Source organism: Tenebrio molitor, chromosome 5 (assembly GCF_963966145.1).
Source record: "Tenebrio molitor chromosome 5, icTenMoli1.1, whole genome shotgun sequence".
Lineage (NCBI taxonomy): Eukaryota > Metazoa > Arthropoda > Insecta > Coleoptera > Tenebrionidae > Tenebrio > Tenebrio molitor.
Window position 1 is genome coordinate 1,294,342 of NC_091050.1, and position 14,166 is coordinate 1,308,507.

A 14,166-nucleotide genomic window follows, 5' to 3' on the forward strand; every position below is an offset into this window, starting at 1 on the left:
GTCCTGATCGAGGGTCTCTCTCATTAACAAATCTTCTACAAAATTTAGCATCGTGTCATATAGCCCACTAGTTTGATTGAATGAAAAAACAAAATGGGAAAAATGGAGCTTTCTTTCGTGCGGTCTTTATAAGAAGAGAAATAAATAATATTCTTGGTTTAAGTCGGTTTAAATTAAATCAAAGTGGTAGTGAAATAGACCAATGCTTGTAAGTATCTTGTGATGCCACAAAATGTCAAAACTGTAAAAACTTGTCAACAGCACAATAGACTTCTGGAGAAGTTGTTAAATTCATTTTTGTACTGTCAAAGTAGTTAAGAACAACAACGGTAAAATTACAAATCTTGGCACAACATTGTACATACTTAAACTTGAACTTGAACTTTTCAAGGTCAAATAATTTAAATTTTGGCACTGTAATTGTGTTTTGTAAATAGTGACATGCATATAACCAACATAATGTGATTTAGCAATGCTCAATTCAACGTTTACGGTGTTAACCTGCATGTCACTATTTACAAAACATAATTACAAAGCCAAAAAATAAAATTATTTGACCTTGAAAAGTTCAATACAGAATGAATGGACTTTATCTATACTCTGAGAAATCTGTTCGTAGAAACCCATCTTATCTAAGATTTCTAATTACTTGATGAAAAACATTGAAACTACTTGAATTTGGTCGTGATAATTTTGCAATATTTGTCGTTGAATTTTCGTCATTTTGGAATTTGTAATTTTTCTGGTAGTTTTACAATCCCCTCAATCACCTTAGCACAATAAACATATACAGTGTGAACATAAAGTTTGGAACAAAATTCATAATAACGTTATGTGATGTTTTTAAATGATGTAGGTAACTGGTTTTTGCACAATGACGTCATCACCCATTTTTTTAAATGACAACCCCCACTTTTTTCTTCCCTTTTTGATAGACCTTTCTACTACCTAAACGATGAATGAAAAAAATTGGTACCTTAAATTACAATTTTTTTGAGAAAATGGCAATTTTTATGTCAAAAATTAAATTAAATTTTTTTTGTAATTTTTTTTTTGTATGGGTTTATTTAAAACGGAAGGTTTTTTAATAGACCAAACAATTTAGAAGATTTACGGCAGCGAATTCGCTTTGAAATGGAACGAAAAGCCCTGACATTATTGAGCGCTGTGTACAAATGTCGGTAAGTGCCAAATGGTTGGCGGGGAATAATTTTAACATTTGCGTTAAACTTCATTGTTAACCTTAGATGGTTGTTGGTATTTGTTTGAGGTCAATTAAAATTCTGTTCGAGTGATTTTCTTAAAAACATTATTATGAATTTTGTTCCAAACTTTATGTTCACACTGTATAAATAAATATAAGTAATATATAAATCAAATAAAAACCAGAATGTGGTGACGTTTATCGCCAACTTCGCAATTATCATCCATTATCACCTTCCCTAGCCACCGACATTACTCACACAGTACACTTTATCACCTCGTCGCAAGCACAGTGCTAACCCGTTCCGCCATGGAAGGCACCGACACCGTCCCTTCTGGCACCCTAGACGAAGCCCCCTCGTCCAAAATCACCATCACCTACCCCAGCGGCAAGACTGTAGAGTTCGGCAAAGAACTGACCCCCACAGATGTGAAAGACGAGCCGCAGGTGTCGTGGGAGGCCGACCCCGCCAAGTACTACACTTTGTTGATGTTCGACCCGGACGCGCCCAGCAGACAAGACCCCAAGTCCGCAGATGTGAAGCACTGGTTGGTGGTGAACATCTTGGGATGTGACGTGAAAAGTGGTGAAGTGATTGCAGAGTACGCCGGTTCCGGACCGCCGCAAGGAACCGGTCTGCACAGGTATATCTTCTTGGTTTTCGAGCAGAAGGACAGGATGGAGTTTGATGAGCCCAAGAGTGAGAAGGGGTCCAGGGCCAATCGGATCAAATGGTCGATGAGAGGGTTCATGAAGAAGAATAATCTGAGGAAGGCTTTCGCGGGGAACTATTACGTCGCCCAATGGGATGCGTATGTTGACGAGCGGAGGAAGCAGATGAGAGATTAGATAGGTTCATCAAAGAAGTGTTTGTCATTTTTCATTAGAACTTTATCTTGAAATTTAGTTGAGTGGTTGACAATCGTAACCACATCAGTATGTATGTTTTTATATTTTATAATATGTACGATTGAGGAAATATAAGTGAAAGATTAGAATGGATTTTTTTAACCTCGTACGTTCCTCCAGCTCCTAGAGTTAGTGCAGGTGATGTGAAACTGTTTTTCGAACTCCAATCTTCATTATCTTCATAAATGGTTTCTAAATAAAGATTTTTGTGCCTATTTGGATTTTGCGATTCTTGCAAAAACTACGCAGTCAACTCAAAATTATTGTTTGCCACGGAAGAAGCGCATTAAAAATAGGAATCTGTCAATTCTTATCACCTACGTTGCCTTGAGCTCATCTATATTAATCAGTATCTAATTTTATCGCCTCGGGAATACATCACTTTCCGACTGATAATGGAAGGTATCAGTGCCGCCCCAGCCGACATCGTCGACGAAATCCTCGCCTCCAAAATCACCATCACCTACCCCAACGGCAAGGCTGTAGAGTTCGGCCAAGAACTCACACCCACCGACGTGCAGGACGAGCCCCAGGTGTCATGGGAGGCCGACCGATCCGGACGCACCCACCAGACAAGATCCAAAATTAGCAGACGTGAAGCACTGGTTGGTGGTGAACATCTTGGGATGTGATGTGAAAAATGGTGAAGTGATTGCCGAGTATGTGGGGTCTTTGACGCCGAAAGGAAACGGTCTGCACAGATACATCTTCTTGGTTTTCGAACAGAAGGGCAAAATGGCATTTGGTGATGAGCCCAAGTGTGTGAAGTTGTCGAGAGCCAATCGGATCGGTTGGTCGACCAGGGAATTCATAAAGAAGAATAATCTGGGGAAGGTTTTCGCCGGGAACTATTACCTGGCCCAGTGGGATGAATCTGTGGACGAGCGGAGGAAGCAGTTGAGGGATTAGACGTAGACGTAGTTTGTTGTTTGTTTAACACATGTAAATAAAATTTAGAATGGTAAATTTCTTAATCTTGTATTTGTGTGTCTGGGTTATCAATTGTGAGGGTTGACGTCGAAGACAAAAGTGTACCACGTCGTGATGATGACATCATACATGTGGCTCGTCAGATTCACCAATGTGAGTTTTTGTTTGGCCTGCGTGTGGTGTCAGGAGGAGGAGACAGTTTGCTTTTTTCTCTTTGTCACAAAAATGCGCCAATCAGAAGTGACGAGGGAAGTTTCTTTTCCTGATTTGATCAAAGTTCATGAACAACAAGGTTCCATCAGACTTATAATCTCTTTTAAATCAAAAATCCACCACCTGGTGAATTATGTTGACAGAAAAAAGAAATCCCTAGAATAAGTTTCATTTTTTTGGGTTGGCCCCACCTTGAGTTGTCATTTCCAAACGATTGCTATGAAAATCGTCTACGTTAACCAATGAAATGAACGACAATCTTTCGTTGCTAGGTGACGGTTGTTTATTATTAACCGTGGGTTAATAATGAAAAATTATTAACCGTGGGAGAGAATTCTACTTCTGGGCTCGGTTCAGGAGTAAATAATGACGCCTTCTGAGACTTGTAGATAGTGAAAAAAATATTTAAAACACAATAACAATTTTTGTAGCATTTTTGTAAAGTGATTGCAACAATCTAATCTTATTCGTCGATATCTATCTAACAGGGCAACGCAACATCATTATTCATTATATACAGTCGCGGACAGAAAAAAGTAGGACGATGTGTTTTCGCTAATGTAAGTCCGCTTGCCCTTTCTATGGCTACTATGAAAATATTTATTTATTTATTTATTTATTTATTACAGTAGCCCCGGTTTACTCAACTCAATATTGGCTACATTTCTTAATAAGATTTGTCCCATTTTTTCTGTCCGCGACTGTACCTAATTAAAACTATGAAGTATTGAAACCTTCAGCGACACGAAAAAATCAAAGTTTGTATTGTTGCGAGATTAAATTTTAATTGGGACGCCACCCCAGTTTGCAACCCCCGCTTCATAACTGTAATTACAGTCATTAAATCAAAACTTTTACTTTTATTTCCATCCCCGCACCATAACTTATTCATTTAAAAAGTGTCCCCAACGAGGCGACCATCCCTGCTGAACATGCACCCTTACTACAGATCTCCCGTCAAGTTCTTGCTGCAACTCTTTAGCATAATAGGGTTGAATCCTATGAAGAGAACTCTGCTCCCTCTCGTCCTCTTCGATCTGCTCTCGATCTTCGCGACGCTGGTCCTGATAGCGATGCAGTTCCGTTATAACGTGACGACGATGAAGCTCTTCGCCGATACTGTGGAGTCCCTCTCGACCACCACACACGTACGTAAGTCCCACTCGAAACTCGATCAATCCCAATAGAAACCTTCCAGATTCTCATCAAGCTGCTCACTTTACTCATAAAAAAGAACGACATCAGGGAGTTGTTCAGGCAAATGACGCGGTTCTGGAAGGTGGAGCAATTTGATTCGAAGTTCCAGAGGGAATGCTTTGGGGAACTGGAGTTGCTCGGGTATTTGACGAAGACGTACGTTGGTTTTTGCGTGCCGGCCATTTTGTTCTTCGTTTGTCGGCCATTTTTGATGGACGATCTGGCTACGATTTGCTACGTTCCTCAATTCATCCCGCGAGCTGTGTTTGCAGTTTACAATAGTTTGCTGTTCGCTAATATCGCCTTCGCGGTCGTTTCTTTTGACACTTTTGCTTGCACGATGATCGTCTTGTTGCATCTGCAGTACAAACTGTTGAACAAGAGAATTAGCTTGTTGAAGCTGGACCAAGTCGACGAGAGAAGGTGTTTGCACGAGATGGGCCGCATTGTTGAGTATCATAACTTCCTCAATGGGTAAGAAGCGGGAAGGTCTGGATTTTGACAGACAGATGTTTTGCAGGTTCTTGAAAAAATTAAATGCTCTCATCAACTTTACGTTTTTTCTTCATTACATAATATACACGGGTACCATGTGTTTTGAACTGTACATGCTGTCGAAAAGGTGATGGTTTGCATGACTTGGCCATACTAAATGCAGAGTTCCATGTTTTTAGCTCGGAACGACTCACAGAAGTTGTCAAGTGTGTGATATATATAGCAGGACTTTCCTTCGAGATGCTCATCTGCTTTTGCATTCCCTCAACTATCTTAACAACTGAGGTACGCACAGAAAGCAAGAGAAATAGAGATCTTACTCGAACAAATCAATCTAAGGAGTTTTTTGAATTTAGTAGGTATATTTTGTTTCGTTTGTTGTATTTTAGGCATCAAAAAATCTACGAATAATTTATGAGTCCAAGTGGCACGACTGTAGATCCAAATCGATCAAACAAAACATCCTAATAATAATGGCAAACAGTCAACAAGAAGTGGCACTATGGGCTGGCAACATGTTTCGAGTAAACTTGGAAACTTGTACTGAGGCTTGTATCAGGTAGAGAGTTTTTTGAGTTGTTCTCAAATCTAATTTTTAGGCATTCAAGAAAACTTTGTCGGTCTATGCTTGTTTAAAAACAATTGGGGAAAAGAATTAAGAAACAAACGGCTGTTATAGATTTTCACAATCCAACACAAATAGAAATTACTTTTATTTTTACTCATTTAAGAAAATGGGGCGTCAAAGAGACGACAACGCTTGCTGCAAAAATCAAAGAATGACCTTGACGACCAAAATTTATTGCTCGCGACTGTACAATTGCCGGCAATAAAAACTAGCCATCAATTTTCTGTTACGTCAAAATCCAAATGTGTAATTAATGCTTTAATGACACTTACATTTAAATGATGGCTAACTTTTTTTGCTGGCCACTGTACTACTATTCCGGACACGAAATCTTGGCCAACATTTTTTTGACATTTCTAAAAAAAAATGATGTAAACCAATCATTACTGTCATTAATAAATGACAATTATTAAAAATCATTTTGAAGTTTTTATCGTGACATCAAAAAGCAGGGAAATAGCATTATCGAGTCAAAAGTTGGGTTATATTCAATAAAGGCCAGTTCACACATAAGTATTTGTCAGTTAAATGAGTTGTGGCCAAGATTCCGTGTCCGGAATAGTATATTTGCACTTTTTACGTATGTGTTATGATGACTTATGATCTCAGCATCAAAGGAATGTGTTTATATAGTTTTATATTACATTCATATTTATGGTATTTGATGTAAACAGACAGTAGTTGTAGTAATTTTAATTGCAATAAAAAAATAATCCATAAAGAATTTTTTGTTCGACACTGTCAGAATTTGAGAAATTTCTCCTGTGTGAGCGGGTCTTGATAAATGTCACAACTTGTCAAAACGAAACGTCAAGCTAATTTTAAAAATTTTAAACGATTTGGAGCCTCTAAGGGGCTCGTGGAACAAAAAAACGTTGTATTCAACTCGTTCTTGTGTAAATTGGGCTTTTTTGGCAGAGAGTGGGCCATTTCACTCGCGTTTTAAAGGCCCACTCGTTAAATAAACTACTATTATTTCCAATTGATGCCAACTGCAATGAAATTTTGTGACATGAAAATTTAATGAAAAAAGTTTGTGTCGTTTCTAATGTTAAAAACACAATCCCCGCCTTCAGAAACTAATTACAGTTATCAAATCAAAACTTTTGACACCATAATTTATTAATTCGAAAACTTTATACAGGTGTTTCAAAGCTGCCGCCAAAACTTTACAGAACATGATAAAATATCACTATAATCTTTATCATCAGTGTAAAAATGATCATGTATCTAAACGCTCTACAGGGTGTTATTGAAATGCGTTGAGAAAATTTAAACGGTGATAGAACTCATCAAAACAAATTACTTTTCTATTTACCATTTTTTCGAAAACTCAAATTTATATTCACCCTATTTCCTGTCAACGAGTCGTTTATGGATGGAACGGTAAAAGTGTACGAAAAGGGTTAACGCACAAAAAGTGAATGCGGAAACCCAGGCGGATAGCTCTTGCAAAAACTGACTGACACAATTTAGTCGCCTCCTTCACCTTCACCTTTCGGATTACGGATCAACTGTTTAAATCATACGTTTTACACGAGTGGTGCGTTCACAATCGACTCTTCAACGCCTACTAAGAGGTGAAATTTAAAAAAACATTCGATATTAAAAAACAAAGCAATTATGAGACTGAAAAAACATTTTGGGAAGAGGTAAAATGTGGCACGATAAAGAAAAAACGATTTCTGTTTTTTTGTAGGTAGGTATATTAGGAAACTATTTTAACAACTGAAATCCTTTCACGCAGACATGCTTGTACTGTTCATCCTTACCAACTACGATATGTATCACAATATAATCATGTTAAAATTCTGCTTCTTAAACCTGGTTGAATCGTCAAATATTTGTTGATATAGTTACGATTTCAATTTTAGTCTTAATCATAATATCACTTTATGTTGATCACTTTTCGTTAAGTATTCACCTCAAAGCTCTATAAGAGAGTCCTTTGCTTTGTATACTATAGTGATCAGGTAACTAAAACAAAAAATATTTAACAATCCACCCCGTCATTCTTCAATACTGTCACTTACTGGAGCCCCGATTCTCGACAAGTATCGATTACGGATCTCGAAATCCGTACTCGGCTGCATAGTTCCGTAACTGGTGTCGGCTTCGTCATCTTGCAAAACATCCTTTTCGGATCCTACGTCAATCCTGCAACAAACCCCAAATTAAAAAAAAACTGAAAGGGAGTCAAGACGAGCGTGTTACAGTTGCAAGCGCGCAAGTCGCTTCTTGGGAGTCATGTTCAGGATGCCATCTTGCCACAGGTCCAGTAGCCACAAGATGATGGTGGTGGCGAGGGCCACTGCAAAATATCAATGAAATGGGGGCGTGAAGGGGGCGCAGCCAAACCTGATAGGCTGCCGATGAAGAACACCTCCACCCAGGTGTAGCCGTAGTGTTCTACGATCGTTCCCGCGACGATGTTGAATACTGCTAAGCCGAGATTTTGCACCGATTGACAACTAAAATCAATGATTAGTCAATTATAACACTTTATTCACGTGGCAAAGATCCACCGACACCGCTATTTACATCGAACACACGTGGCAACGTTGTCGATTTCATCCAAGAAAAGAAAAAGTTAGGTTAAACTTTTCAATTTCTCGATACGCCCCATTAAGGCTATTTAAATTTTTTTATTGAGTAAATAGTTACTATATCAGGAGTAGGGATATTTATTGTTTGACCAACGCAAATCTACAAGGTGAAAATCTTTGACTTGTGAAATGTGAAACTTACACCCCATAAGCTGTGCCCAATTGATGTTCCGGGATTATTAGAGACACTAGAGGCCACAGACTGCTGGCCAAGCAAGAGTAAGCTACCCCCATCAGGACCTGAAGGGCAATTGAGAATAAAAATTTGACAAGTCAAGGGAAAATTACCATTCCCACGTAAGGGTTGACCATGGTGAAAGCCAACAAGCAGTGGCATCCAATAGTGGTGGAGATCGCCACAGTGATCCACAATACATTCTTGCCAACCATATCGATGAGAAATCCCAAAAGAGGTGAAGCAATACCTGACAATAAGTAGACGATGCTGTTAACGTTGTTAGCCTGTTGGTTCGTCATGTGAAATCTACTGGTAAAAAAGTCTCTGCAAGGAAAAAATGTTTGGGGAAGTTTAAACATGAAGATTTTAAATTTGGCGCCCAAGCTGTAACGTCACAAGGGCGGTCTTTTTGAATTCAGATTTGAAAACTCACTTTCCTAGTCCTATAAAGGGGAAAATGGCGACGTAATAGGCGACGCAGATCACGGTGATCAGCCAGAATGTGAGCTTAAACTGTACGACGTCGGTAAATCGGACAACTTCGCCGCTCGTCGATTCGTGTCTTCGCAGGATGGTCTCGGCTCTCTTGTCCATCCACCCCAGAATCAGCGCACACAACATAGAAAAAATGCAAGTGGAGGTGGCGACGAACAAAACGATCCCCAACCCTTGGTAGCCCTTGTACTCCTGGTTGACCCACGCGTAGATGGACTCCATGACCCAAAAGTTGACAGTGCTGCCAATCCGCGCGAAGCTCAGCTGCAGCCCGAAAACCATGTTCAGCTCTTTGCCCTTGAACCACAAGACCGCGTAATTGTTTTGCGCCACCGCGAGAGACTCGGCGCCTATGCTGAAACGACGCGAATTAGAACGTTTCGTTTCGGGGGTTTGGGTTTTTTACCCGAAAATAAATCTGCCCATGATCGTTATCCAGAAGGTGTTGAAGAGGACGCCGCTGGCGAAAACGACCTGCCCTAAGAGGGTCAGGCCCATGTAAATGTTGGTGCCGAGGCGAATCCCAAACACGCGGTCTATTAGGAAGCCGCCGACAAAGCACAACACCACGTTGGGCCATGAGTACATGGAGTAGAGCAGGGTGTATTGGGTGGTCGTGATGTTAAGGTCTCTCTTAATTTGGTCTTGGAGAGCCGCGGGGTTGTCGTAACAGAAGTAGGAACCTACACAAAGAAACGCATCGATTCTTTGTTGACAAACAGATACGGAATGTGTGTTAAATTTTATCAGGTCGCGTTTGCAAAGACCAAAGTTTATCCAAACAAAGACGGTAAACAGACGTAACGGCAGTAAACAAGGAAACAGAGGAGCGGGTTGAAATGTGGATTTGGGGCATTTCCATCCGACTTTTGACAATCAGCTGACAATCTGACAGTTTTCCTAACCTCAAAAGTCGACTCACCAAAACCCAGGAAACACATGAAGATTAGGGCCACGAATCGGTGCAAAGACCCTCGAGGATCGCAACACTTGTAACCACATCCTTCACTCCTTTCTTCTTCGTCCGTCGACGAATCGATCAAGTTTTCCGCTTCCTGAATGTTGGGCCCGCCTTCCATTTCCACGCGATTTATTCAACAACACACAAATTACGATTTAAAATCACTCTCCGTACGTTAACTAGTTCGTCATCTTCTGATAAATGAAACTCGTCGTCTGACACCCCCAAAAATCCACCTCTTTGTTGTGTTTTCCTACGCTGTTACCGATCTTCTGAAACTGACGAGAGCAACCGTTCACTGCTACTCTCTCTGGGCTATTTGGCACAAATAATAACACAAAGGAGATTAAACGTTTAAAATTGTATCGATTAATAACTTGTGACTAATTTTTTCCAAACAGATAAGCAAAGTGAGTTGTTATCGGTGACCACAATACCACAACTTTACAGTGTACGCACGAGTAGTGCACCTATGCAGAAATCAAGGATGATTTGTTTTCTGTTGTCATAACAAGAGGGCGCTTGATTGACGCGCGTAAATTTAAATGTGATATGTGAAAGTTTTTGTGCTTATTCCAGTTTTGGAATTCTTTTGCAAAAAACAAGTCTAGATTCTTAATTTATTGATACAGTTGTGAACTACATCGCAACGACTTAAATAATTTAGCAATCAGAACAAACAAATTTTATTTCAAAGTAAATATTTCATGGACTATTATTGTCAGCCCACGACTCCTTGCTTCGACCCCTTCTAATCATTTATCAATGTTAAAACCATTTTCACAACAATTATTTTCTCATTTCCAGACTATAGATTTTTAATGTCGATCTTCATTTATTAATTCATATCTTGTTAACCCAGTTGTTTCATAAGACAACAATTAAAATCTTAAATTAATTTGCTCCACATTTATTCCTTTTAGATATGAATAATACGGTGTGATCAAGAATTACTGAACCAAAAATGATTTTAATGTCGTCTCAAGTTAAAAAATTCTGTAAGTGCCAATTACCAGACAAAAAACACCAGTACTTCAACTGTTTCATTGTCAACAGACTCAGTCATTGTTGATCACGCTGTATATTTGAGTTTGAAAATTAATCAAACTAATGTCACTAAAACTCAGGCAATTGTTTAAATTAATTTTATTGTTTTCAACTGTCATAAATTCTCATTTTCTCCTTTGTGAACTGCCTCTTAACTGCCCTAAAGCAAAGTGAGCAGATAACGAACCGTTGCCCTAGGCAACACATTCAACGTCACATTTCTGACAGGTCTTGTCAAAACTGTCAAAAGCAAATGCGAAACCATTTTTAAAAGATTTGGAAGCTTCAGGGATGTCGTTTCAAACAATAAAATTTCGTATGCAACTCGTTTCTCAGCAAATTGGGCTTTTCTAATTGCCCTCGAGGCCTTAAAACCCTCGCTACGCTCGTGTTTTAATCTTGTCCCTCGGGCAATTAGAAAAGCCCAATTTACACAGAAACTCGTCGCATAAATAACTATTACCAAATTATTACAAACTTGCAAATTACGTTTTTGGAGCTTAATTCACCTCTGTCACGAAAACTGTGACAGATAGAGCTAAATTGTAGAGAATCTTTTATGTAGAGCACAAAATTTCCTACAAAAGGACGCCACTGGCATTATTGTTGTTATGGTGGTTTAGGCGTGAGAGATGTTCAAAAGCGTGACTAAAAATTTTATTTAGACGAAATATTTCCCCAAAATATGTTTTTCAAGATTTTAAATATTAAACGAGTACTAGCGTCATTATCCTTTGCTAGAGACTCCACATGGTCCCCTCCAAATCCCCTAAAATCAAAGTTCTATGTTGCTCGCTTTGTCTTGGACGCCATCTTGTTAACCGAGCAGTCTAGTTCATAAAACTGGAAATTTTCTTTGTCCTTGCAGAAGACGTAAGCAGTTAAATTTTCTGAACGATCATTTCCCTTCCAACTGTTAAAGTGATTATGCTACCATTAAAAGCGCATTTAAGATATTTCAATAAAATTGATCACCCCCACTTGCACAAGTGGTGGATCTATATAAATCCGAATTATCAAAGCAAAGAGCCAGTCGCTCGTGACAGTCAACAACTTTGCCATGGATTATCATCGCGTCAAGATTTTAAGAGGTACGAGTCAAAATAGATTTTTTTTTCTACCACATCCATTTCAGAAGATCCTCTGAAGATTACTCGCTTGGTGGGATGCGACATCTTCGACCACCCAGTCGTCAGAGTTGTGTTAAAATTCATACTGGTTTACTACGTCGCAATGACACTCTTCCAGATATTTTACTCGATGTACTATTTAGAAGTGTCTCAAATAACCGGTTACGGACCATTCCTCCTCATGTACCCTTTCGTAACTCCTCACCTCAATTGTAACCACTCTGTGTGACTCCAATCTTCCAGTTCATCATCTGCATAATCACGCATCTGCACGGAAACTACTTGCTGAACGCAATCCAATCCGTCGAAGAATCGTGGAGTGTAGACTGTGCAGGCAAAGACGTACAAGCTCGAATCGTCAAGGAATCCTCCATCATCAACGCGTACGCCATCGCCAACACCATCTTGTGTTTCGTCGCTGTTGTAGTATTCATTTGTCCTAGCCACAGCGACGATCCAGTCCTTTTCCCGATGAAGACATTTCAAGAGCGATTTCCGCATCAGAATCTCGTCCTTGCCTGGACGTTCAAGTTGACTACTTTGGTTCTTAGTTATGTGGTGCCAGCGTCCTGCTACAGGACCATTCACACCATACAATACTGGAAGTTTCAAATTTGCTTGTTGAACAAATACGTCGAAGCTTTGACGGATGACTACGCCGGACACGAAAGGGATTTGTTTTACGATCTGGAGTACCAGGAGCGACTCAGTGCGAGGATCAAATTTTGCATCAAGCGTCACGGACAATTAATCCGGTGAGGTTCTCCCGGATTTTTGGGGCCACCAGTGCAGTGTGTATTGTTGGCAGGGTCAGTAGCGAGTCTACAAAAATTATGCAGGATTACATCGTTCCCTACACCACATGTGGATGCTTATCAGGAGTGGGGGTCTCACTGCTGTTATTAAAAGTAAGCACAGGCTAAATCACTTTTTCGCCTTTCAAAAAACTTTCTCGGTGACAGTTTTTGGGTGAAGGTCCTTCGGCCTTATGGCGCTGTGCCCCGTTAACGATTTCATCTGCGATCACATTTTCTGGCGTGGCAGTCGCAGGACAAACTCTTGAGACGGAGGTCGCTACTGAGGTATTTCTAATGTGTGGCAGTTCTGATGTGCAAGTTTCAGTCGGAGGAAATCTTGATGAAGTTGGTGATGCAAAAGTGGTACAACTGGAACGCCGCCAACAAGAAAATGCTTCTGATTGCCATGGCCAACAGTATGAGGCCTTTGCAAGTGAAGTTTTCTGAAACCTTCATCATTAATTTTCGTTTGGGGTTGGGTGTAAGTCGATGAATCGGTTTTTGAGGCAGTTTTTAATGCGTGTTTCAGGTGTGCAAGATGGTCTACTCGGTTGTTTCGGTATTTATGTCTGTGTTTAATAAATAATATCGACGGTCTGCACGATGTTGTGTTAAATCTGCACATGGTAATCTTCTGGGAGGCACAATTTTTCACTCTGGTGCAACAAATTTTATTACAATAGTAATGTAATATCTTCAAAAATAAACATTATTCGTTGCTCTCACCGAGAGTTCTTTTTTTCTTTACAACATTATAACGACTGTTCAAAAAATGTGTGGTTAATTAAGCCGTCTTTTGCTGACAAATCCTTCAGATGTCTTCAGATATTTGATCATATCTTCATTTGCTGTCATAAATGATAAATTTCTGTCAACGGCTTCTGCGATAGTCGCCAATTCTACCTTTTCGTCCTAGATTTCATGTTTCAGGAAATATTTGACAGCTGATGAAGCTACATCATGCGACAACGGAAACAAAAGCAAGCACTGGGCCACTTGGACACATTTTTTTTTGGACAGACGTTAGTTCACAGTTTTTTCATATATCCCGTCAAAGTGAACTTTGGGTTTATAATGTGTGTCATAGTCATTTTTATTGTCAAAAATTTGACAATACATAACAATTTTACAATTTTACATAATACTGTGTAGGCGTTGGAAAAATTAAAGCGCTAAAACAGTGTAAAGTTTGAATTTCCCGCCGTTTGATAAGAATGACATTTGCTTATGTTTAATCGGGACGTAATTGAACATGTTTGTTTTCAGCAAAGGGTGCCCTTAGATATTTGCTGCGAGAATAGGAATCGTTATGTTATTATATTTTTAATGTAAAGCAATGCAAAGAAAGAAAAAAGAAAAACATTTTTACTCTAAAT

At 39.4% G+C, this 14,166-nt stretch overlaps 4 protein-coding genes and 1 pseudogene across 4 annotated transcripts; 4 read left to right on the plus strand and 1 right to left on the minus strand.

The window, feature by feature from the left end:
* The first annotated feature begins 1,443 nt into the window (after positions 1 to 1,443).
* LOC138131924 (protein D3-like) lies at positions 1,444 to 2,202 on the plus strand. The gene has a single exon (XM_069049191.1). It carries the CDS (start codon positions 1,514 to 1,516, stop codon positions 2,051 to 2,053), a length of 540 nt encoding a protein of 179 aa, XP_068905292.1. The 5' UTR covers positions 1,444 to 1,513; the 3' UTR covers positions 2,054 to 2,202.
* Positions 2,203 to 2,358: 156 nt separating this feature from the next.
* Positions 2,359 to 3,079, plus strand: LOC138131926 (protein D3-like; annotated as a pseudogene).
* A 148-nt stretch (positions 3,080 to 3,227) lies between these two features.
* On the plus strand, positions 3,228 to 6,729 carry LOC138131917 (odorant receptor 4-like). The gene is made up of 6 exons (XM_069049182.1): positions 3,228 to 4,404; positions 4,455 to 4,927; positions 4,974 to 5,075; positions 5,128 to 5,233; positions 5,338 to 5,496; positions 5,548 to 6,729. The coding sequence occupies exons 1-6, from the start codon at positions 4,189 to 4,191 to the stop codon at positions 5,605 to 5,607; spliced, it is 1,116 nt and encodes a 371-aa protein (XP_068905283.1). The 5' UTR covers positions 3,228 to 4,188; the 3' UTR covers positions 5,608 to 6,729.
* A 529-nt stretch (positions 6,730 to 7,258) lies between these two features.
* Positions 7,259 to 10,277, minus strand: LOC138131915 (lysosomal dipeptide transporter MFSD1-like). Its single transcript, XM_069049180.1, has 9 exons — positions 9,778 to 10,277; positions 9,262 to 9,538; positions 8,794 to 9,210; positions 8,471 to 8,684; positions 8,325 to 8,422; positions 7,935 to 8,047; positions 7,791 to 7,887; positions 7,610 to 7,733; positions 7,259 to 7,553 (listed from the first exon to the last, which is right to left on the minus strand). The coding sequence occupies exons 1-9, from the start codon at positions 9,932 to 9,934 to the stop codon at positions 7,497 to 7,499; spliced, it is 1,554 nt and encodes a 517-aa protein (XP_068905281.1). The 5' UTR covers positions 9,935 to 10,277; the 3' UTR covers positions 7,259 to 7,496.
* Positions 10,278 to 11,655: 1,378 nt separating this feature from the next.
* Positions 11,656 to 13,515, plus strand: LOC138131919 (uncharacterized). Its single transcript, XM_069049184.1, has 5 exons — positions 11,656 to 12,748; positions 12,802 to 12,901; positions 12,956 to 13,063; positions 13,116 to 13,271; positions 13,320 to 13,515. The coding sequence occupies exons 1-5, from the start codon at positions 12,465 to 12,467 to the stop codon at positions 13,374 to 13,376; spliced, it is 705 nt and encodes a 234-aa protein (XP_068905285.1). The 5' UTR covers positions 11,656 to 12,464; the 3' UTR covers positions 13,377 to 13,515.
* Positions 13,516 to 14,166: the final 651 nt, after the last annotated feature.

Excerpts from the sequence above, each read along its gene's own strand:
- LOC138131915 (XM_069049180.1), bottom strand. The coding sequence starts at position 9,934 with ATGGAAGGCGGGCCCAACATTCAGGAAGCGGAAAACTTGATCGATTCG. Across the intron at positions 8,423-8,470 it reads TCAACCCTTACGTGGGAATG|GTCCTGATGGGGGTAGCTTA; the intron begins GTAATTTTCCCT and ends ATTGCCCTTCAG. Across the intron at positions 7,554-7,609 it reads TGTCGAGAATCGGGGCTCCA|TTACCTGATCACTATAGTAT; the intron begins GTAAGTGACAGT and ends TTTTTGTTTTAG.
- LOC138131919 (XM_069049184.1), top strand. The coding sequence starts at position 12,465 with ATGAAGACATTTCAAGAGCGATTTCCGCATCAGAATCTCGTCCTTGCC. Across the intron at positions 12,902-12,955 it reads TCTCACTGCTGTTATTAAAA|TTTTTGGGTGAAGGTCCTTC; the intron begins GTAAGCACAGGC and ends TCTCGGTGACAG. Across the intron at positions 13,272-13,319 it reads ATTTTCGTTTGGGGTTGGGT|GTGTGCAAGATGGTCTACTC; the intron begins GTAAGTCGATGA and ends TGCGTGTTTCAG.
- LOC138131917 (XM_069049182.1), top strand. The coding sequence starts at position 4,189 with ATGCACCCTTACTACAGATCTCCCGTCAAGTTCTTGCTGCAACTCTTT. Across the intron at positions 4,928-4,973 it reads TATCATAACTTCCTCAATGG|GTTCTTGAAAAAATTAAATG; the intron begins GTAAGAAGCGGG and ends GATGTTTTGCAG. Across the intron at positions 5,076-5,127 it reads CTGTACATGCTGTCGAAAAG|CTCGGAACGACTCACAGAAG; the intron begins GTGATGGTTTGC and ends CCATGTTTTTAG.
- LOC138131924 (XM_069049191.1), top strand. The coding sequence starts at position 1,514 with ATGGAAGGCACCGACACCGTCCCTTCTGGCACCCTAGACGAAGCCCCC.